Genomic DNA, 23,767 nt, shown 5'->3' with positions numbered 1-23,767 from the left:
ACATGTAATCCCGGCTACTCGGGTGGCTGAGGCAGGAGAATCACTTAAACCTGGGAGGCAGAGGTTACAGTGAGCCAAGATCATACCACTGCACTCCAGCCTGAGCAACAGAGAGAGACTCTGTCTCAAAAATAAATAAATAAATAAATAATCGTATTAGCTTCTACCTAAGAAATTAGCAAACCAAGCAAGTTAAAATAAGCATAACCAAGGAAATAATGAGAAGATTAGAAATCGTGAAATAGAGAAAAGCACAGAATAGAGAAAAATAATTGAAACATGAGCTAATTCTTTGAAAAGATCAATAAGTGATCCTTTAGCCAGACTGATCACAAAGTAACGAGAGAAAGCTCAGATTACCTGTGCCAGGAATGATAACTTCACTATAGATCTTAACAGATATTAAGAGTAATGAAAGAATAGTAGAAACAGCTTTATGTCATGACATTTTACAACTTAGATGAGTTGGACAAATGCTTTGAAAGATACAAACTACCAAACAAAGCTCACCCAAGAAGAACTAGTAACCTGAATATTCCTATATCTGTTAAATAAGTCAAATTTGTAGTTTATAAGCTTAACACAAGCCTGGGCATGGTTGCGCATGCCTGTAGTCCCAGCTATTGGGAGACTGAGCTGGGAGGATCACTTGAGCCTGGAAGTTCAAGGGTATAGTCTGCTATTATCATACCTGAGAATAGTCACTGCAGCCTGGGCAACATAGCAAGAACCCACCTCTTAAACAATAACAACAACAACAACAACAACAAACATACAAACAAAAAACAATGCAAAGACGCAAAACAAAACCTTAGCTTAGGAAATTCCAGGCCTTAATGGTTTCATTGGCGAATTCTGCCAAACATTTCAGGAGACAAACCAATAATTTCACATAAATTATTCCAGGAAATAGAAGTGAGATAAACACTTCCCAACGTATAAGGCCAGCATTACACCGATATCAGAACCCAGAAACAACATTAAGAGAAACTGTTGGCTAATAGCTCTAGAACATAGATGTAAAAATCCTTAACAAAATATTAACAGATCTAATTTAGCATTAGAAAATATTAACAAATCTAATTTAGCATATAGAAAAGATAATACATTATGACCAAGTGGCATGTATCCCGGGAATGCAAGATTGGTTTAACATTAGAAAATTCATCATATGTACAGTCTAGAAAAGAAGAACAATATGATAATTTCAATAGATGCAGGAAAAGCATTTGACATAATTCAACATACATCTGTAAACTCATGGTAAACTAGGAACAGAAGGAAACTTCCTTAATGTGATAGGACCTCTACAAAATACTACAAGTAGCACACTTAATGGCAAAAGACTTAATGTTTTCCCCTTGAGACTGGAAAAAAGATAAGAGTCTAGGTGTAGTGACTCATGCCTATAATCCCAGCACTTTGGGAGGCCAAGGCAGGAGGACCACTTGGATCTAGGAGTTCAAGACCAGCCTGGGCAACATAGAAAGACCCTGTATCTACAAAAAATTTAAAAACTAGCCAGGTGTAATGATTTACACCTATAGTCTCAGCTACTTGAGAGGATTGCTTGAGCCTGGGAGGTCAAGGCCGCAGTGAGTTATGATTCTGCTATTGCACTCCAGCCTGGGCAACAGGGAGATCCTGTAACACACACACACAACGGAAATAAAAAGAAAATAAATTGATGATATATATAATACTCTGGATTGTAAGACTCAACATTGTAAGAATGTCACTTTCAAATTCATCTCTAGATTCATGGAATTCTCAAGCAAAATCCCAGGAGATATTTCTCTAGAAATTAACAAGCTGATTCTAAACTTACATGGAATACAAAGGGCCTAGAATAATTGAAACTTTTGGGGAAAAAAGGATAAAACCATAGGACTATGTTGCCTGATTTTAGTACTCATACAGAAATCAAGAAAGCATGGCACTGGTGTAGGTAGAGACTTACAGATTCTTTTTTTTTTTTTTTTTTTTTTTTTGGAGACAGAATTTCACTCTTGTTGCTCAGGCTGGAGTGCAATGGTATGGTCTCGACTCAGTGCAACCTCCACCTCCCGGTTTCAAGTGATTCTCCTGTCTCAGCCTCCTGAGTAGCTGGGATTACAAGCACCCGCTACCATGCCTGGCTAAGTTTTGTATTTTTAGTAGAGATGGGGTTTCACCATGTTGGCCAGGCTGGTCTTGAACTCCTGATCTCAGGTGATCCTCCCACCTTGGCCTCCCAAAGTGCTAGGATTACAGGCGTGAGCCACCACACCCGGCCTTGTAGACTTACCTATTAAGGAAATAAAAGTGAGAGCCCAGAAATAGACTCATACATATATCATTGTTGATTGTCTACAAAGATGCCATTGTAATTCTGTGGAGGAAAAGATATTTTCAACAAATAATGCTAGAAAAAGTGGATATCTATATGCAAAATATGACTCCGAACCCTTATACAGTATACAAAACCTAACTTGAAATAGTTCATAGACTTAAATGTAAGTGAAAAATATAAAACGTGGATAAAAGCAGAAAATTCTCACAACTTGGGGGTAGGCAAAGGTTTCTAAGGACACAAAAAGCATGAATAAAGAAAAAATGGTAAATTGGACTTCATTGAAATAATTTTGCTCTTCAGAAGAGCTTGCTATGAGGATGAAAGGTAAGCTAGACTGAAAGAAAATATTTGAGAAATATTTATCTAATTAAGAATTTGTACCCAGAAACTTGTAAACAGCTCTTATAAATCGATAAGACAAAAGCAACCTGATGATTAAAAAAGTGGGCAAAAGATTTGAACAGATACTTTAGCAAAGAAGATGTGAATATTAAATAAGCACTTGAAAAGATGTTTAAGATTGGCTGGGCATGGTGGCTTATGCCTGTAAACCCAGCGCTTTGGAAGGCCAAGAAGGGAGAATCGCTTGAGCCCCGGAGTTTGAGACCAGACTGGGCAATGTAGTGAGACCCTGTCTCTACAAAAACATTTTAAAAATTAGCCAAATATGGTGGCATGCACCTGTAGTCCTAGTTACTCAGGAAGCTGAGGCGGGAGAATCACTTGAGTCCAGGAGTTCAAGCTTACAGTAAGCTATGATCACACCACTGCACTCCAGCCTGGGTGACAGAGCCAGAGCAAGACTCTGTCTCAGGGAAAAAAAAAAAATGCTCAAGAAATAATTAGTTACCAGATAAATCCAAATTAAAATCCCAAAGAGATATTACTACACACCAACTAGCATGTTAAAAATAAAAAGTGATCATGCTAAATATTGGCAAAGGATGTGGAACAACTAGAACTTTCACACATTGCTAATGTATATCTATATTCAAGTGTTTGAAACAAATACTCGTGTCACATGCAAAGGATATATCTCTAGAATTCAAAAAAAAATTGGAATCTATTTCCATGATACCCTTACAGTCCCTTTATCTCTAAAAGCCAACTTTAATGAGTGATAGTTATAGGACTTCATTACCTTCAGTGAACTACAGATTAGAGAAAATCTAAAATATTCAGTATACAATAAATGTGGTCTAGGATGTTCTTCTGCTTATATGCCTGAGTTTTTGTCACGTAGGCTATAACTAAGAATCTGTGGTAACACACTGCCATTTTCATCTAAGCATTAACAAATGCTTATTTTTTTTTTTTTTGAGCTAGAGTCTTATTCAGTGTGTCACCCCAGAGTCTTATTCACTCTGTCATGATTGTACAGTGGCACAATCATGGGTCACTGCAGCCTCAAACCTCTGGGCCTAAGCGATCCCCCTGCCTTAGCCTCCTGAGGTGCTGGGACTACACGCACACACCACTGAGCCTGGCTAATTTTTACTTTTTTTTTTAGAGATGGAGTCTCACTATGTTGCCCAAGCTGATAATGAACTTCTGAATTCAAGCAATCCTCCTGCCTCAGCCTCTCAAAAATGCTAGGATTACAGACATGAGCTACTACCACACCCAGCCTCTTTTCTGAAGATTTTTAAAAAGTGAAAATACTTCCTAGTAAAGAAGTCTATTTTGGAGCCACCATAATATTGAAAATGTTTGCCTGCCCTTAAATAATGTTTCTGGGCTTGGCGCCATGGCTCACGCCTGTAATCCTAACAGTTTGGGAGGCCGAGGCAGGCAGGTTGCTTTAGTTCAGGAGTTCGAGACCAGCCTGGGGAACATGGTGAAACCCTGTCTCTTCCAAAAATACAAAAATTACCTGGACATGGTGGTGCACGTTTGTAGTCATTAAAGGCATGAGCCACCATGCCCAGCCCAGAATTATTTTCAACTAGGAAACAAAAGACTTCAGATTTAGAAAAATAGATGCCGGTCATTGAATCTTTGCTTGGAATAGTTGTTATGACTCTCAGGGATGTGTTATAATTTTATGCTCCAAGAAGTAAAAGAATTAGGTGTAAATATGACAGATGAGATGTATGCTCTTTTAGAACAGTTAAATTACTTTGCATCTTGAGGAGTCAGTCAAACAATCTGAGGAATTAGTTATGGTGGATTGCAGAAAATAGGCAGCTTGCTAATTACCAAGATAAATGAATGAATATATTCTTCATAACTTTATTGAAATACTTGTTTAATAATGTTGAGGGATAGGTTTCTTTTTGGTTTTTTGTTTTGTTTTGTTTTTGTTTGTGTTTTGAGACAGAGTCTCACTCAGTAGCGTTAGCTCAGCTCATTGCAACCTCTGCCTCCCGGATTCAAGTGGTCCTCCTGCCTCAGCCACCTGAGTAGCTGGGATTATAGGTGTGTACCACCACGACCAGCTTATTTTTTAAATTTTTTTTTTTTGAGATGGAGTTTCTCTCTGTTGCCCAGGCTGGAGTGCCGTGGTGCAATCTCGGCTCACTGCAAGCTCCACCTCCCGGGGTCATGCCATTCTCCTGCCTCAGCCTCCCGAGTAGCTGGGACTACAGGCGCCCACCACCACGCCCATCTAATTTTTTGTATTTTTAGTAGAGGCGGGGTTTCACCATGTTAGCCAGGATGGTCTCTATCTCCTGACCTTGTGATCCGCCTATCTCGGCCTCCCAAAGTGCTGGGATTACAGGTGTGAGCCACCATGCTCAGCCCAAAGGGCAGCTTAATAATGCTGTTCTTACAAAATAGAGCAGTTCTTACTAAATTAAACAAAAAAGATTTCTAATACACAAGAAATACTCTACTATACATATAATTTTACTATGTCAAAGTAAGGTACTTAGGTAAATAAATAATCTATTTTATGATTATGTATATGCACAGGTAAAGATTGGATTTTTAATTCTTTAATTTTGGGATTTTTAGAAAGTATTTGAAAAGACCAAGTTAATGTTATATTTAGTGCAAATTGATTGAATAAAACCATTCAGCTGTCTTGTTTGAAATATTAATAGTTTTGCTACTTTATTCTTTAAGCATATGTTCAGAAATACTTCATATCTGTGGGTGGACTGGATGTATTGTCTCAAGTTCTCGTGCAACTGGAATCTGATTCACATGAGACTCTTTCCAGTGCTAAACTTGCAGTGGTTGTGACAAAGACTGTGGATGCATGCATTGCTGATAATCGTGAGTGACAGTGCTTACTAGTTTTTTTGAAATTGAATTTTCTTTGAATATAGCATGAAGAGTGTTGAAATAGTAGATTGAACAGTAACATGGTTCAGACTAACAGTTTCTCACAAGTGGAAGGGAGTATTAGAAATTATCCAACATGGCCAGGCGCAGTGGCTCATGCCTGTAATCCCAGCACTTTGGGAGGCTGAGGCAGGCAGATCACTTGAGGTCGGGAGTTCAAGACCAGCGTGGCCAACATGGTGAAACTTCGTCTCTACTAAAAATACAAAAATTAGCCGAACGTGGTGGTGGGTGCCTGTAATTCCGGTTACTTCGGAGGCTGAGGCAAGAGAATCACTTGAATCCAGTAGATGGAGGTTGCAGTGAGGGAGCTGAGATCACACCACTGCACTCCAGCCTGGGCGACAAGTGCAAAACTCTGTTTGGAAAAAAAAAGGCAACATTAAATTAAATATTTCAGGCTGTGTATGGTGGCTCACACCTGTAATCCCAGCACTTTGGGAGGCCAAGATGGGAGGATTGCTTGAAGCCAGGAGTTTGAGACCAGCTTGGTCAACATAGCAAGACTCCATCTCTCAAAAAAAAAAATAATAATAATATTCAGATGAGAAACCAAGGGATATTTTTGAGATTAAGGAATGGAAAACCCAATTTATGTGAAGAATACATCTCTTTCTGCTAAGTATGAGGTTGGACTTACCCAACACAGCATTACTAGTGAGTGGCAGAACCGTACTTGAACTCATGGCTGCTGCTTCTCACATGTGCAAACACTGAAGAGTAAGAAACTCTATTGGTATTCACAAACAACTAGGGGGCAAAAAATAGATGGTTTTTAAAAAAGTGGTTATTGAGGGCCTGCTATGTGCTGAGCTTTACAAGTACAAAAATGACTAAGATGTAGTCCCTTGAGGAATTCACAACTTTTTTGTTGATATTAATGTTGTTAGACTCTGGGTGAATTCTGTTAAAAGCCACATTTGGAGAAATATAGCTTAAAATGGTGAACTTTTTTTTTTTTTTTTTTTGAGACGGAGTCTCGCTGTCTTGCCCAGGCTGGAGTGCAGTGGTGTGATCTCGGCTCACTGCAAGCTCCGCCTCCTGGGTTTAAGCGATTCTCCTGCCTCAGCCTCCTGAGTAGCTGGTACTACAGGTGCCCACCACCACACCCAGCTAATTTTTTGTGTGTGTTTTTAGTAGAGACAGGGTTTCACCATGTTAGCCAGGATGGTCTCGATCTCCTGACCTCGTGATCCACCTGCCTCGGCCTCCCAAACTGCAGGGATTGCAGGCGTGAGCCACCATGCCTGGCCAAAAAATGGAGGACTTTTTGACTTTTGTCAATCTCAGCATAGCTTCGCATATGCTTCATTGTAAGTCAGCAAAACTGTGGTCAGTTAATAGTGTATTTTAAATGACAGCAGGAACTGATTATGTAGGAAAGTCTTTACTATCCAATCTAGATAAGAAGAGGTAGGTAAGGGGAGAGTAAGCATACTCAGCTTTTAGGAAGTTAGTGGTACTTCATCTTCACAGCATTCTGCAGAACAATTAAGAAAAAAAATTCTTCAAAAAATTTGCTTTAGTAATATGTCTTTAGTATGGGAAGAAAGAGTAATGAGGGTTATAGTAATAAGCAACCATCTTATTACAATGAATTTATATTTTATTTATATTCACATATACACATATTTATTAGATGTTATATGTGTATATTTAATGTTATATAGATATATAACATTCTACCTGAATAAGCTGAAAAATGTATATATACATTTATAAGTTTTAAATTTGTACTTTTTTTTCCTATTTTATACTAATAGCTACTTTTGGGATAGTACTCTCCAAGTACCACATTGTTTCAAAACTTCTGGCATTACTGCTTCATGAAAGTCTGGATTCAGGAGAAAAATTTAGCATCATGCTTACTCTTGGTCATTGCACAGAGGATTGTGGTAAATATTGGATTTATTGAGTGTGGTTATTAAAATAGTAGAGTGGAAATATACTTCTGTTTTTTTTTTTCTTCCAGTCATGTGAAGGTCTTAAAAGTATTGCTTTTCTCCTAGTTATTCAGACCTCAAACTAATCATTTCAGCTTCTAATTCTCCTTCACTCATTGTATTAAGTCAGTCATTAAGACCTGTAGTTCTACTTCTGTTTACCCCTCTTGATCCCTTTCTGTCCAGTTCCAATGCTGCTCTTCCACAGTAGGCCCTCAAACCCACATCTTTCATCAATATTATTGCAATGGTTTTCTCACTGCAGCACAGGGAGAAAGCTCTTTCCCTTCTATCTTCATTTTTTAGTCCACTCTGCACCTTGCTGCACAAATCTGATTCTGTTCTTCTTGTTAAAACTTTCAAAGATTCTTTCTTTTTCTACCTATTACTGTCTTCTCTCTCTTTTCTTTCCCCTCCCCCTTTTACTTTCCTCTTCCTCTCTACTTTCCTCTTATTCTCCCTCTGTTCAATCTACTTCTTCTTACCAATTCTCTCCACTTTCCTCTCTATCCCTCTCTCTTCTTCTAATCTCCTGTCTCTGCTCTTTCAGTTCTCACTTTTCCACTCTCCTCCCTTTGCTCTCTCTTGCTTCTCCCATTCTTTCTTCCTTCCCCTACACTTTCTACTCCCTCCATTAGTTTATCTATTCTTTCCCTTAACTTCTGTGTAATTTAGGATTGATTATACCCTTTTTCAAACCAAGCGAGGGCAGTTTTACTCTTATGAGTTATGATACTACTCTGTGGCTGCATTTCAGAGATCACTTATGAGACAGGTATTTTGTGTAAGTGAATTTTTTTTTTTTTTTTTTTGAGACAGAGTTTTGCTCTTGTTGCCCAAGTTGGAGTGCAATGGCACAATCTTGGCTCACTGCAACCTCCGCCACCCAGGTTCAAGCAATTCTCCTGTCTCAGCCTCCCAAGTAGCTGGGATTACAGGCATGCACCACCACGCCTGGCTAATTTTGTATTTTTAGTAGAGATGAAGTTTCTCCATGTTGGTCAGGCTGGTCTCGAACTCCCGACCTCAGGTCATCTGCCCGCCTCGGCCTCCCAAAGTTCTGGGATTACAGGCATGAGTCACTGAGCCCGGCCTTAAGTGAATTATTTTCTGTATTAAAAATCCTTTTGGAGGCTAGATGTGGTGGCTCATGCCTGTAATTCCAGAACTTTGGGAGGCTGACATAGGCAGATCACGAGGTCAGGAGTTCGAGACCAGCTTGGCGAGCATGTTGAAACCCTGTCCTACTAAAAATACAAAAAATTAGCTGGGCACGGTGGTGCGCCCTTGTAGTCCCAGCTACTCAGGAGGCTGAGGCAAGAGAATTGCTTGAACCCAGCAGGCGGACGTTGCAGTGAACCGAGATCACGCCACTGCACTCCAATCAGAGTGACAGAGCGAGACTCCGTCTCAAAAAAAAAAAAAAAATCCTTTTGAAACTATCTGTTTCTCTATTTTAAAAATTTGTTGTTGTTGTTTTGTTTTTGTTTTTTGAGACAAAGTCTCACTGTGTTGCCCAGACTGGAGTGCAATGGCTGGACCTTGGCTCACTGCAGCCTCCACCTCCCAGGTTCAAGCAGTTCTTGTGCCTCAATTTCCTGAGAAGTTGGGATTACAAGTGCCTGCCACCATGCCTGGCTAATTTTTTTGCATTTTTTGTAGAGACCGGGTTTCACCGTGTTGGCTAGGCTGGTCTTGGACTCCTGACCTCAAGTGATCCACCCATCTCAGCCTCCCAAAGTGCTGGGATTACAAGAGTGAGTCACTGTTCCTGGCCTATTTTTAAAATTTTGAACTATGTTCATAATTATCACAAGGAAGAATTACGACCTCATATAGATAGTTTATGATAAAATCATTGTCCTCTTTAACTGTGTGTTTTCCAGAGGAAAATCAGTATGACCTTTTTAAAAACAATGGGCTTCCACTCATGATTCAAGCTTTAACTGAATCTCAGAATGAGGAACTGAACAAAGCTGCCACATTTGTGCTTCACAACTGCAAAAAAATTAGTAAGTGTACTATTACTTTAAGAACATACCAACCAAAGTTTATAAAGGGGAATTTATATCTGCTTTCATGAGCCAACGCCTTTTAGCTCTCAGATTCTTCTCACATTTGAAAAGCAGAGTAGGCCCTGCACAGTGGCTCATGCCTGTAATCCCAGCACTTTGGGAGGCCAAGGCAGGCAGATTGCTTGAGTCCAGGAGTTCAAGACCAGTCTGGGCAACATGGAGAAACTCTGTCTCTATAAAAAAAAAAAAAAAAAGAAAAAAAAAAGAAAGAAAAAATTATCTGGCCTGGTGGCACACACCTGCCAGCTACTTGGGAAGCTGAGGTAGAAGGATCATCTGAGCTCAGGAGGTGCTCAGGTTGAGGCTACAATGAGCTGTGTTTGCACCACTGCCCTCCAGCCTGGCTCATACAGTGAGACCCTGTCTCAAAAAAAAGTCAGAGTGTATAATTTGGACATGACAACTAGGGTATATTCAGCATATACAAACCCATGTGGAAGAGAGCTGCAGTATAATTCACTATTTTATGCCATGTGCACAAATTTAGTTTGCAGGAATTAAATTTGTGGACTAAGGGTTATTTACTGTTAAATCGTAAGTACATTTATTTATTTTTAAATGTCTGGGCTGGGCGCGGTGGCTCACGCCTGTAATCCCAGCACTTTCAGAGGCCTAGGCAGGCGGATCATGAGGTCAGGAGTTGGAGACCAGCCTGGCCAACATGGTGAAACCCTATCTCTACTAAAAATACAAAAAAAATTAGCCAGGCATGGTGGCACACGCCTGTAGCCCCAGCTACACGGGAGGCTGAGGCAGAAGAATTACTTGAACCCCGGAGGCAGAGGTTGCAGCAAGCCGAGATTGTGCCACTGCACTCCAGCCTGGGCGACAGAGCGAGACTCCGTCTCAAAAAAAAAAAAAAGTGTGAGTTTCTGTTATGTGCTGGGCAGTGTGCTAGGCATCAGGGACATCAGGGATACAGTGATGAAAAAACAGTCTGTGTGTTCAGAGAGCTTAGTTTAACTAGAGAAATAGACAGTAACTCAAAAAATGAGATTATGTGTTATTATAAATTGACATAACAAGTATAAAGGGATAGACCACAGGTCTTTAAGAGCCTATAACAAAGAAATCTGTTCTAGACGTGGAACAGAAAAGGCTTTGGGAGCTGAGAACTGAATGTCTAGAGTTAATTAGGTGAAAAGAAGGAATTTGTTACCAGTGAGCATCTCAGGCATAAGCAACAGTGAGGCAAAAAGGCCCTGTGATAGGAGGGAAGGAACCTGGTGCACTTAAGGAATTGATGGCCAGTGTAGCTTGAGCTCAGAGAGCAGTGGCCATGATAAGAATTTTGATCTTTGTGGAAGAAAAACTGCAGACACAGTATGTTAAAAAAAAAAAAAAAAAAAAAAAAAAAAAAAAAAAAAAGATTATAGGAAGGAATCAATTTATGAACATTTTTTTTTTTTTTTTTTTTTTGAGACGGAGTCTCGCTCTGTCGCCCAGGCTGGAGTGCAGTGGCCGGATCTCAGCTCACTGCAAGCTCCGCCTCCCGGGTTCACGCCATTCTCCTGCCTCAGCCTCCCGAATAGCTGGGACTACAGGCGCCCGCCAGGTCGCCCGGCTAGTTTTTTGTATTTTTAGTAGAGACGGGGTTTCACCATGTTAGCCAGGATGGTCTTGATCTCCTGACCTCGTGATCCGCCCGTCTCGGCCTCCCAAAGTGCTGGGATTACAGGCTTGAGCCACCGCGCCCGGCCGAACATTGTTTTTTTAAAAAACTACTTTATTTCTGAGACAAAGTCTCACTTTGTCACCGGGGCTAGAGTGCAGTGGTGCAATCTCTGTTCACTGCAGCCTCTGCCTCCTGGGTTCGAGGAATTCTTATGCCTCAGCCTCCGGAGTATCTGGTATCTGGTACTACAGGTGCGTGCCACGATGCCTGGCTAATTTTTTTTTTTTTTTTTTTTTTTTTTTTGAGTTTCACCATATTGGCCAGGCTGGCCTTGAGTTCCTGACCTCAAGTGATCCTCCCGCCTCGGCGTCCCAAAGTGCTAGGATTACAAGTGTGAGCCACTGTGTCCGGCCTAAAAAGCTAACTACTTTAAAACCAGTATGCATGTACCTGAGAGCGTTTATGTGCCTGGCATAATGTATTTGCATGTTTTTTCTTCTGTAACTCTGAAGAGTAAAGTCTAATTTATGACTGTTTGAGTTCTGGGCCTCTGCTAGGTACTCTTCCACTTACTTTTCAGTACCAATTAAGCTGTTAAGATAGTCTGGATGGAAAAATTTAGAGAAAGGAGAGAGTGGGGTATGAGGTTGTCCTTACATACAAAGTGTTTAACCTTTCATTCATTGTGTTTTTCCCATATTACAAAGCTGAGAAATTATCTCTAAGTCTAGGAGAATATCCTTTTGGTGAAAATGAAGCACAGCAATTAAAGGACATAAATGTGAAAGAGAAGAATCTTGAAGAGCACTGGAGGAAAGCAAAGGAAATTCTACACAGAATAGAGCAGCTTGAAAGAGAAGGAAATGAGGTTGGATTCTTTGTTTTAAAGAATATATAGAACTTTTTTCACATTTTAAAAATGTCTTTTTTTCTCCATACTACAGTGACATATACATTTAAAAAAATTTTTTTTGAGACAGAGTCTTGCTCTGTTGCCCAGGCTGGAGTGCAGTGACGTGATCTTGGCTTACTGCAACCTCCGCCTCCCAAGTTCAAGTGATTCTCATGCCTCAGCCTTTCAAGGAGATGTGCACCACCACACTCAGCTAATTTCTTTGTATTTTTAGTAGAGACAGGGTTTCCTCATGTTGGCCAGGCTGGTCTTGAACTCTTGACCTCAAGTGATCTGCCTGCCTTAGCCTCCCAAAATGTTGGGAATACAGGCGTGAGCCACCATGCCCAGCCAATATTTTTTAACAGTAGAGATTGGAGGGTAAAAAATTTTTTCTTCCCAAGTTGTTTTTTAAAGTTTTAAATGGAAAACTCCATAGTAATACTTGAAGAATCATGCTTTGACAAAACAAAAAAAAGATTTTTAAAAAGTAGAAATGATGACTGAAAAGACAGGAAACATGGAATATTGAGCCAAGAGATCTAACATCTGAATAATTGGGGTTCAAAAAAGAGAAAAGTAGTAATAATCTAATAACCTCTTTCCTCTCTATATAAATATATTTATGTATGCATGCTTTGTGTCTTTGTATATGCATATATTAAAAAAATAAAAACTGTGTCCAAGTTAGTATAATATAGTGATTTTATTTTATTTTATTTTATTTTTTTGAGACGGAGTCTCGCTCTGTCGCCCAGGCTGGAGTGCAGTGGCCGGATCTCAGCTCACTGCAAGCTCCGCCTCCCGGGTTTACACCATTCTCCTGCCTCAGCCTCCCGAGTAGCTGGGACTACAGGCGCCCGCCACCTCGCCCGGCTAGTTTTTTGTAGTTTTTAGTAGAGATAGGGTTTCACCATGTTAGCCAGGATGGACTCGATCTCCTGACCTCGTGATCCGCCCGTCTCGGCCTCCCAAAGTGCTGGGATTACAGGCTTGAGCCACCGCTCCCGGCCGTGATTTTATTATTTTAATTGTCTGAGTAGTATTCACTATTGCAGATGTGCCATAATTGATTTAACCAGTCCTTTATTGATGGACATGTAAGTTATATTTAAATTTTTACCATTGGAAACAACTCTAAATACCTGCTACACATGTACCCGTGTGTGTGTGTATGTGTGTGTGTGTGTGTATTCTGTAACAGCTTTAATGATATATAATTCACAAACCATACAGTTCACCCGTTTAAAGTACAGTCAACCCTTGGTATCTATGGGGAATTGGTTCCAGGACCTCCCACGGATACCCAACTTCATGGATGCTGGGAACTTTAGGGGAAGTTTAGGCAAGTTATTTAATCTCTTTGTGCTTTAGTTTCATCATTGATAAATGGAGAAAATAATAGTACCTCTCAGATATCTAGATAGACGTAGTTTTTATTATGAAAGATACTGTCAAATTGTTTCGCCATAGAAGTTATATCAACTTACACTCCCAGTAGTAATGTTTAAGAGTACATATTTCGCCACAGCCTTTTGATCTTTGTCAGTGTAATAGATGAAGAAAAATATCTCAGTGTAGCTTTAGTATTTATTTATCTCAAGTGGGATGGAACATTTTTTTCTTGTGTTTAAGAGCTATTTATGGCCGGGCGTGGTGGCTCAACCCTGTAATCCCAGCACTTTGGGAGGCCGAGACGGGCGGATCACGAGGTCAGGAGATCGAGACCATCCTGGCTAACATGGTGAAACCCCGTCTCTACTAAAAATACAAAAAACTAGCCGGGCGAGGTGGCGGGCGCCTGTAGTCCCAGCTACTCAGGAGGCTGAGGCAGGAGAATGGCGTGAACCCGGGAGGCGGAGCTTGCAGTGAGCTGAGATCCGGCCACTGCACTCCAGCCTGGGTGACAGAGCGAGACTCCGTCTCAAAAAAAAAAAAAAAAAAAAAAAAAAAAAAAGAGCTATTTATATTTCCTTTCCTATAAACTATCTGTTCATCTTCTCTGCCTGCTTTTTCGTGCTATCGTTGATCTTTTTCATATTTCATTGTAGTAACTTTTTATAAATGTTATTTTTAAAAATTATCCTTCAGCTTGGGCAACATGGCAAAACCCTGTGTCTACAAAAAATACACAATTAGCCCGGAATGATGGTGTATGCCTGTGGTCCCAGCTACTCAGGAGACTGAGGTGGGAGGATTGCTTCAGCCCAGGAAGTCGAGGCTGCAGTGAGCTGTGATCATGCCACTGCACTCCAGCCTGGGTAACAGAGCAAGACCCTGTCACAAAAAAAAAAAAGCATAGGGCCGGGCGCGGTAGCTCAAGCCTGTAATCCCAGCACTTTGGGAGGCCGAGGCGGGCGGATCACGAGGTCAGGAGATCGAGACCATCCTGGCTAATGCGGTGAAACCCTGTCTCTACTAAAAAATACAAAAAACTAGCCGGGCGACGAGGCGGGCGCCTGTAGTCCCAGCTACTCGGGAGGCTGAGACAGGAGAATGGCGTGAACCCGGGAGGCGGAGCTTGCAGTGAGCTGAGAGCCGGCCACTGCACTCCAGCCTGGGCGGCAGAGCAAGACTCCGTCTCAAAAAAAAAAAAAAAAAAAAAAACAAAAACAAAAAAAACAACAAACAAACAAACAAAAAAACCATATATATATATATATATATATCCTGTTGCTTAGGATATGCTTTATACATATTATTTCTGGGTGTTTTGATTGTAATTTGGTTTTGCTTCTGGTTCTTTATTCCTGAGATCCCTGCCCAGAGTAACGTTTTTGATCTCTAGCAGAATTAAAAAAAAAAATTTTATGTGGTTGAGTATATTAGTTTTCTTTTATTATTTAATTTTGGGTAATACTTTGAAAGGTCTTATACCCCTTGAGAATATTAAAATATAATGATTCCTTTTAGAACATGTATGACTTTGTTTTTGTATTTAAATATATTTGTTTCATTTTGACTTTATGTTTGTATAAGCTGTAAGATATTCACCTTATTTTTTCACCAGATGGCTACCCAATTGTCCCAATATCGTTTAACGAATAAACTCCCTTTTCTTCCTAATGTAAACTGACTTTTATCATATATGTTCTATTGGTAATCATAAACTTTTTCTTCATTCTTCATTATTTAAATGAAATATAAATTGGGTTATAAAGGGAATGCATTATATTGAAATTATTTTCTTGTCATTTTTACACTATAGGAAGAAATACAAAGAGAAAACTGTCGGGATAATATTTCATCTATGAACATGAATATTCAGAATACATGGAAACATCTCCATGCAGATCATATTGGTCGAGCTACCAAAGCAGAAGATGAGGATAAAAGCCATTCTAGACAGTTTCAGAGTTATAAGTCCCATGGAGCCATGTCTAAAGCATGTACAAATGATGACCAAATGAAGACACCATTGAAGAGTGCAAATCCAGTCCATACTTGTTGTAGAGAGAGTGAGCAAAATAAGTCTTTATATAAAGCCAAGTCAAGCTGCAATCAAAACTTACGTGAAGAAACTACTTTTAAAAAGAATTTTATTTCTCAATCAAGGTATAGTTTAATAATTATGTGTAACTTTTATTTATTCAGCGAGTATTTATTGTGTACTACAGTATGCCACACTGTTAAATAACGGGCATGTAGAAAAAACGACATGATGAAACATGGTCTTGGGAAGAGCCTGAAGTAGGAAGTGTTGGGAAAGGAGTTTGGACGGGGAGGTATGGGCCAGTTCATCTAGGGCCCTGCAATGTCATACTCTGGATTTTGGGGTTTAACTCCCAGGGTATAGGGAGTGATTGAGGATTTTAAATTAAGTGGCGTAACATATTTGAATTTTAGAAAGGATACTCAGAAAATAAAACCTAAACGGAAACCCTTTACTTGAAGTAACAATGCATGCGTTGATAATCTATCAGCAGTATAGCAAAAACTAGTTTTTAAATTGAATGTGATAAAGGGAATAGGATGTGAATAAAATTTGGTTTGGGTTTGCCCTTTTGTTTGTTCCCTGCACTTTGTCTCTAGAACATAGTCTTTTTCCCTTGCAGTTAGTTTGTGGGGCTAGACCCGGGATTGTAGCTTTTCTTAAACCCTTTACTGGGTTGTGCTCTTCTGATGGTTACAGTACTTAGGAAAAATGAAGAGGATGCTGCTACATTTTGGGCAGGTTGAAGGGTAAACTAAGTACCAAGAAGAAGGGTTATATCAGTACCACCCCTTTTATCTGTTTCAAGACCATTCTTGATGTTAATTTTAACTTGATTTCTCAGGTATGGGAATTGGGAAGCAGTAAGATATGGTCATGGGCCAGCCTGCTTGACCTCCATCCCAAGCTTTCCATACCCATAGCCTTCTTTCTTCTATAGGGTTAGCCATATTTCCTTTCCTTTTGTTTTGTTTTGTTTTGAGAGAGAGAGAGAGAGTGTTTCGCTCTCGTTGCCCAGGCTGGAGTACAATGGCGCAATCTCAGCTCACCACAACCTCCGCCTCCCAGGTTCAGGTGATTCTCCTGCCTCAGCCTCCTGAGTAACTGGGATTACAGGCATATGCCACCACGCCCAGCTAATTTTTTGTATTTTTAGTAGAGATGGGGTTTCTCCATGTTGGTCAGTCTGTTCTCAAACTCCTGACCTCAAGATCTGCCCGCCTCAGCCTCTCAAAATGCTGGGATTACAGGTGTGAGCCACTGCACGCAGCTAGGGTTAGCCATATTTCTACCTCAGCCAAGTTATTAATATTTTTATCTCTTTGAAATGCTTTTTTCCTCCTACAAATATATGTACATGGACAGATAGCTGTAATTATAAAGCTACTGCTATGCCTGCTACCTGATCTACAGTTCTTGCCTTTTTCTGTACTATTATCATTGTGACAGTATAATCAAAACTTGTATTTATTCATCAAGGACTACAGGGTTCAAACACACAAATGTTTTGGGGGTTAGGAAGGATTTTTAAACTCAGGTCTTTAAATGATTATTGTTAGCACTTTGCCATCCTGTACCCATGTTCATTTTTGCTCCCACTGATTTTGTTCTCTCCTTTTTGCCTTCATCTCTCCTACTTCCTTCTTTTTATAATCTTTTTCTTCCAAGTTTCATCTGGCATCAATACTATTGCCCTCTGGAGTCTTATTTGACTCTAGCTCTAGAAACAAGGCTTTAATTGTTGCAGGCCCTACTTTGGCAGAATTTGGTAGATTTTAGTCGATCATGATTCCAAGTTGCTTTTGCCCATAAAACTCTGAAAATCACAACACTGCTTACAGAAACATTGGTCCACACACCAAACGGTATGTTTACTTTTAGTAATCTGGTGTCTCTTTTCTTTTAGTGACCATGTTTTTAAACACCCAGTTCACATTGCCAAAAATATAAAGCAGCAGTTACCAGTAACAGGTATGATTAAAAATGTTTCTTTGGTTTTTCCATAAAACAGTTATTTAGGTAACCATATAGCTAAAAATGTACATTGGCTGAGCGCAGTGGCCTGTAATCCCAGCACTTTGGGAGGCCTAGGTGGGCAGATCACCTGAGATCAGGAGTTCAAGACCAGTTTGGTCAACATGGTGAAACCCCCATCTCTACTAAAAATACAAAAATTAACCAGGCGTGGTGGTGGGCACCTGTAATCCCAGCTACCGGGAGGCTGAGGCAGGAGAACTGCTTGAACCCAGGAGGCAGAGGTTGCAGTGAGGTGAGATCACACCACTGCACTCCAACCTGGGCGACAGAGTGAGACTCCATCTCAAAAAAAAAAAAAAGTCCATTGGTATATTGGCCCTCTAAAGTATAAGCCACACCTTTGACTCTTTCTGTTGTAAATGCCTTCCATTAAGATCCAGAATCTTTCTGTTTCTTCACCAGCATGACTAGAGGCATAGTACTAGGCTAAGGTTTATGAAAAGCTTGATATTTAATAAATCCTTAAAATATCTGATTCTTTTCATTAATCCAAAAATCCTTCATTTTGCAATTTTTTTCCAGATCCATTTACATTATGTTCAGATATAATAAATAAAGAAGTAGTCAGTTTTCTAGCAACTCCCAGTTGTTCCAAAATGTTGACGTATAGGTGCTCAGGTAAGTATTTTTTTAATTGCAGTTGTTTCACAGTAAAAGCCTTTTATGATATTAACTACAATTTTTTTATTTTTTTTGATATGGAGTCTCACTCTGTCACCCAGGCTGGAGTGCAGTGGCAAGATCTTGGCTCTCTGCACTCTCCATCTCCCAGGTTCAAGCAATTCTCATGCCTCAGCCTCCCAAGTAGCTGGGATTACAGGTGCTCGCCACCACACCTGGCTAATTTTTTTTTGTTTGTTTTCGTAGAGACAGGGTTTCACCATGTTGGTCAAGCTGATCTTGAACTCCTGACCTCAAATGATCTGCCCACCTCAGCTTCTCAAAGTGCTGGGATTATAGACATGAGCCACTGCGCTTATTGTAATTAAGTAGAATTTATAATAGTTCTACACATATGATTTACTTTGTTCCCTTTGGAGAAATAATATTATGGTGTATCAAAGCATTCAAATTAATATCTTCTATCTGGGCCAGGTGAGGCAGCTGTAATCTCAACACTTCGGAAAGCCAAGGTTGGAGGATTTCTTGAGGCCAGGAGTTAAAAACCAGCATGGTCAACACAGCGAGACCTTGTCTCTATAATTAAAACAAAACAAAACAAAAAACAAAACACCTTTTATCAGCATCAGGCTAAGCTTCCAATATTTGTATGTATGAATCAACACAGTTAGTACCTTTTTATTACTTTATTATCTTTTTGTCATAATACCATCTATAAATTTAACCTTACTGAGTAAACATTTTTTAATGTTTTCAGAGAACCAGTTATTACTAGGTATGCGTTCTGGATTATCCTGTAAACATAGGCATTAAGTTTTTAAAATACCTATTTTTATATTTATAATATGTAAATATTTCTAGTGTTTCATGTCCATTATTTATTTTTTCTGCAGGGGTCTTGTAAATATTCCACAATACTTATTCCATCCCTTCTCCTCCTCCTTCACACCCCAGTATTTCCTCTTTGTTCATCTTGCTGTTGTATTCTGCTCTATGGATGAAATTGAGGTTCTCTGTATTCGGCTCAGAACGTCATTGTTCTTCCCTCTTGGATGAAGAGGTTATCTCTATTCCTCTAAAACTGATGTGTAGCCATAAGCTGAATCCCATATCTTTTTTTCCTCCACATTTTAATACTAATTGCAAAATCTTTCTCTTTACTCCCATTCTATTCATTAACTCTTTTTGTTCCACCTTGAACTATGCTCTTTTCTCCTCATCTTAAAAAAATACCCAATAGTTTGTTTGATTTGCTATCCTTTCAAGTGTTCATTCACTCCTCCCAACAGATGCACATATGCCATTAGAAAGTAAATGTAATAGGCCGGGTGCGGAGGCTCATGCCTGTAATCCTAGCACTTTGGGAGGCTGAGGCGGGTGGATTACCTGAGCTCAGGAGTTCAAGACCAGCCTCGTCAACACAGTGAAACCCTATCTCTACTAAAATTCAAAAAATTAGCTGGGCATGGCAGTATGCGCCAGTAATCCCAGCTACTCAGGAGGCTGAGACAGGAGAATTGCTTGAACCTGGGAGGTGGAGGTTGCAGTGAGCTGAGATCCTGAGATCCTGCCATTACACTCCAGCCTGGGCAACAGAGCAAGACTCTGTCTCCAAAAAAAAAAAAAGAAAAGAAAATGTATTTAATAAGAATAAAGTACAAATATTTCTTTCAATTTAATTGTATTATTTTTTAAAAGGCTACTAAGTTGTTAGAACATAAATACTTATTAAGTTGTTTTGGATCTGACAGAATCATTAGGCATTTCTTTTGGCTTATAGGTGCCATGAACCTAGAAGGTTTGGGAATCTCTGGTCAAAAGTATTCTAGGTGGCAGAGTGGATGTTCTGTAACTGCTAACCCCATTTCATCCCTTAGTTTGTATGCGATGGTTCTTTCCTTGTTCCTTTCTTCCCTAGTTACCATTCATTCATTCCACAAACATTATGGAGTGCTTAGTCCTTGGCTGGCACTGGAATCTAAGATGAATAGAACTCAGTCTTCACCTTTATCTTTCTCTTCCTGCCAGATTTCCACATGTATTCTCCTCAAGACCTAGTCTATAGCACTTACTCAGTTCTTTCACTACATTTACTTTTGTAGCATCATCTATCATTTTATTGATGGTTTTCAAATATGTATCTTGACTTTTGACTGCTAACCTGGGCCTTATTCTTTCATTTCCAGTAGTTCTCAGCACATACCCACTTGAATATCTTCTTGTTACTTTAAGCTTAATGTATCCTAAACACAACATCCACAGCATCTTTCTTCCTTTTAAATTGGCCTCCCCACTCACTGCATTTCTGTCAGTGTTGCCACTATTTGTCTGGTCTCCCAGACTTTAAGCCTTGAATCATCCATGACTGTTCTCTCATTCCGTCCCTTATTTCTAGTCTATCAAATTTTGTTTTTTTTTTGCCACATAGGCCCTTTTCGTTTCATGCCTAAATTATCACAGCAATTTTATCTAGCAGTCTTTGTCTTAAGCATCTCCAACTCCCAACTATAATATGCATATCACTGTTAACTTATCTTCTTAATATGTGCTTTATCATGTCATCATGCTAAACAACCCTCTGTGCTTCTCTGTAACCCATTGAATCAAGCTCTCTGCCTGGCTTTCAAAGTTGTATGGAATTTTGTCCTGCTTCCACTTGTTAAAATTTACTGTACATTTACTCTGAATCTGCTAGAAATGTGCTATGGTTATTTCAAACTTTGCCATTTATGCAAGTACTGAATTTCTTGAGAGTTATCCTAAACTGTTTCCCTTATCCCAACAGCTCATTATTCATCAAACCCTGCTAATTTTACATCAGAAATCTCTCCATTCTCCCTGCAAATGCCTTGTTTCAAAATCCCTTCATTTATTTTCTGGACTACTAAAGTAACCTCTCAACTGATCCTCTTGCCTTCAGGTGCCGTTTCTACAAGACAAGTGAAATTGTGTCATCTTCCTGCTTTTATTTCTATGTTCCTCCCTGTTGCCTTGAAGAGAGTTAAAATTCCTTAGCACGACTTTCAAGATTCTTCTTGGTCTGGTTCCCTGCAACCCTCCCCAGCCCCACCTTTTCTCCTGCACTTCTCTGTACTCTAGCCATATTAGAGTGTCCATGATTCTCTGAACACTATGCTTTTTCACACTTCAATGGTTTTGCACATCTTTATTGCACTGAAATGTCTTCATCTCAGCCAACTATCTGCATGGCCAACTTCTAGTCCTTTAGGAATGAGCCACTAATACAATTAGGTGACAAACTGATGGAGAATTTTATAATGGACAGACATGGCTGACATTACCTGAACCTACCAATCTATCTTTTTTTAAAAAATGTTTTTCCAGGCCGGGCGCGGTGGCTCAAGCCTGTAATCCCAGCACTTTGGGAGGCCGAGACGGGCGGATCACGAGGTCAGGAGATCGAGACCATCCTGGCTAACACGGTGAAACCCCATCTCTACTAAAAATACAAAAAACTAGCCGGGCGAGGTGGTGGGCGCCTGTAGTCCCAGCTACTCGGGAGGCTGAGGTAGGAGAATAGCGTGAACCCGGGAGGCGGAGCTTGCAGTGAGCTGAGATCCGGCCACTGCACTCCAGACCGGGTGACAGAGCAAGACTCCGTCTCAAAAAAAAAGTTCAGGGATACATGTGCAGGATGTAAAGGTTTGTCACATATGTAAACATGTGCCATGGTGGTTTGCTGCTGATCTTTCTTAATATTTAAGAAAAGAAGAAGTTTGTCTAACCCTATTGGCTCAAGAGGCTGCCCAATTACAATTTAAAAAAAAAAAAAGAGAGAGGCTGGGCGCGGTGGCTCAAGCCTGTAATCCCAGCACTTTGGGAGGCCGAGACGGGCGGATCACGAGGTCAGGAGATCGAGACCATCCTGGCTAACACGGTGAAACCCCGTCTCTACTAAAAACTGCAAAAAACTAGCCGGGTGTGGTGGCGGGCGCCTGTAGTCCCAGCTACTCGGGAGGCTGAGGCGGGAGAATGGCGTGAACCCGGGAGGCGGAGCTTGCAGTGAGCTGAGATCCGGCCACAGCACTCCAGCCTGGGTGACAGAGCGAGACTCCATCTCAAAAAAAAATTAAAAAATATAAATAAAAAAAAAAAGAGAGACAGACAATATATATCTCTTAATATGATACAGTAAGAAACATACAATACTACCTGCATGGAATTCTAGTAAAAACACTTGAACCTGAATCTGACCAATCATTTAGATTTAATTACTAGTTTATAGGACACACAACAACATTTTAAAGGACACGACTAGGATGCAATCAGCAAAACTTAGCCTTTGAGAAACTATAGTACAAATGACCTAGTATCTTCAATAAGTAAATGACAAGGAAGAGAGGGGAACTGATAGATTAAAAGCACCTTGACATATGTTAACCGAATGTAAGTCAGGCACAGTGGTGTGTGTGTCTGTAGTTCCAGCTGCATGGGAGGCTGAGGTGGGAGGATTGCTTGAGCCCAGGAGTTCAAGTCCAGCCTGAGCAACATAGTGAGACCCTGTCTCAAAAAAAAAAAAAAAAGGTAATGGTGGATCTTATTTGGATCATGATTCCAACAACTAACTTTCAAAAGAAATTTTTGAATTGATGAGGAAAATTGAACACTAGATATTAGGTTATATTAAGCATGATTTTTTAGGTGTCATAATAGTTTTATGTGTTTACAAAAAAGAGTCCTGGCCAGGCGTGGTGATGGCTCATACCTATAGCCCAGCACTTTGGTAGGCTGAGGCAGGTGGATCATTTGAGCCCAGGAATTCGAGAATAGCCTGGGCAACATAGTGAAACCCATCTCTAAAAAAAAATACAAAAATTAGCTGAGTGTGGTGTTGCATGCCTGTAGTCCCAGCTACTTGGGAGGCTGAGGTGGGAGGATTGCTCGAGCCCAGGAGGTTAAGGTTGTAGTGAGCTGAGATCATGCCACTGCATTCCACCCTGGGTGACAGAGTGAGACACAATCTCAGAAAAAAACATCCTGGCTGGGTGCAGTGGCTCACACCTGTAATCCCAGCACTTTGGGAGGCCGAGGTGAGAGGATTACTTAAGCCCAGGAGTTTGAGACCAGCCCTGGGAATATAAGGAGACCCTATGTCTACAAAAAATAAAAAATTAGCCAGGCGTGGTGGAGGTCAGGGCTAAAAGTGAGCTGTGATCATACCACTGCACTCCAGCCTGGGCTAAAAGTGAGCTGTGATCATAGCACTGCACTCTAGCCTGGGTGACAGGGAGACCCTGTCGCAGGAAAAAAAAAAAAAAATCCTTATCTGTTAAGGATGCATGTGAAGTATTTACAGATGAAATGATACTTTAATGTAAATTATAAGTGTCATAATCCAGTGTATACATGGGGACAGAGCTGAGTAGGTAGAGGTATAAATAAAACATGATTAGCCATGAGTTAATAATTATTGAAGCTGGATGATGGATACATGGGAGTTCAGTGTTTGAAATTTTACATAATGTTAAAAACAAAAAAGATGACTGAGCTTAAGGATCACTTCT

General features: G+C 40.1%; 1 protein-coding gene across 2 annotated transcripts in view; it reads left to right on the top strand.

The window, feature by feature from the left end:
* TERB1 (telomere repeat binding bouquet formation protein 1) overlaps positions 1–23,767 on the top strand; it is a 52,863-nt gene that overhangs the window by 22,618 nt on the left and 6,478 nt on the right. For both annotated transcript variants that reach the window (XM_030924529.1, XM_030924528.1), the window contains 7 exons: positions 5,405–5,557; positions 7,390–7,521; positions 9,456–9,581; positions 11,967–12,127; positions 15,360–15,706; positions 17,491–17,555; positions 18,144–18,239. In XM_030924529.1, coding sequence (XP_030780389.1) covers positions 5,405–5,557; positions 7,390–7,521; positions 9,456–9,581; positions 11,967–12,127; positions 15,360–15,706; positions 17,491–17,555; positions 18,144–18,239 — 1,080 coding nt within the window. The remainder of the gene's footprint in view (positions 1–5,404; positions 5,558–7,389; positions 7,522–9,455; positions 9,582–11,966; positions 12,128–15,359; positions 15,707–17,490; positions 17,556–18,143; positions 18,240–23,767) is intronic.

This window comes from Rhinopithecus roxellana, chromosome 20 (genome assembly GCF_007565055.1).
Source record: "Rhinopithecus roxellana isolate Shanxi Qingling chromosome 20, ASM756505v1, whole genome shotgun sequence".
NCBI lineage: Eukaryota > Metazoa > Chordata > Mammalia > Primates > Cercopithecidae > Rhinopithecus > Rhinopithecus roxellana.
This window is presented reverse-complemented; position numbering and strand designations above follow the sequence as displayed.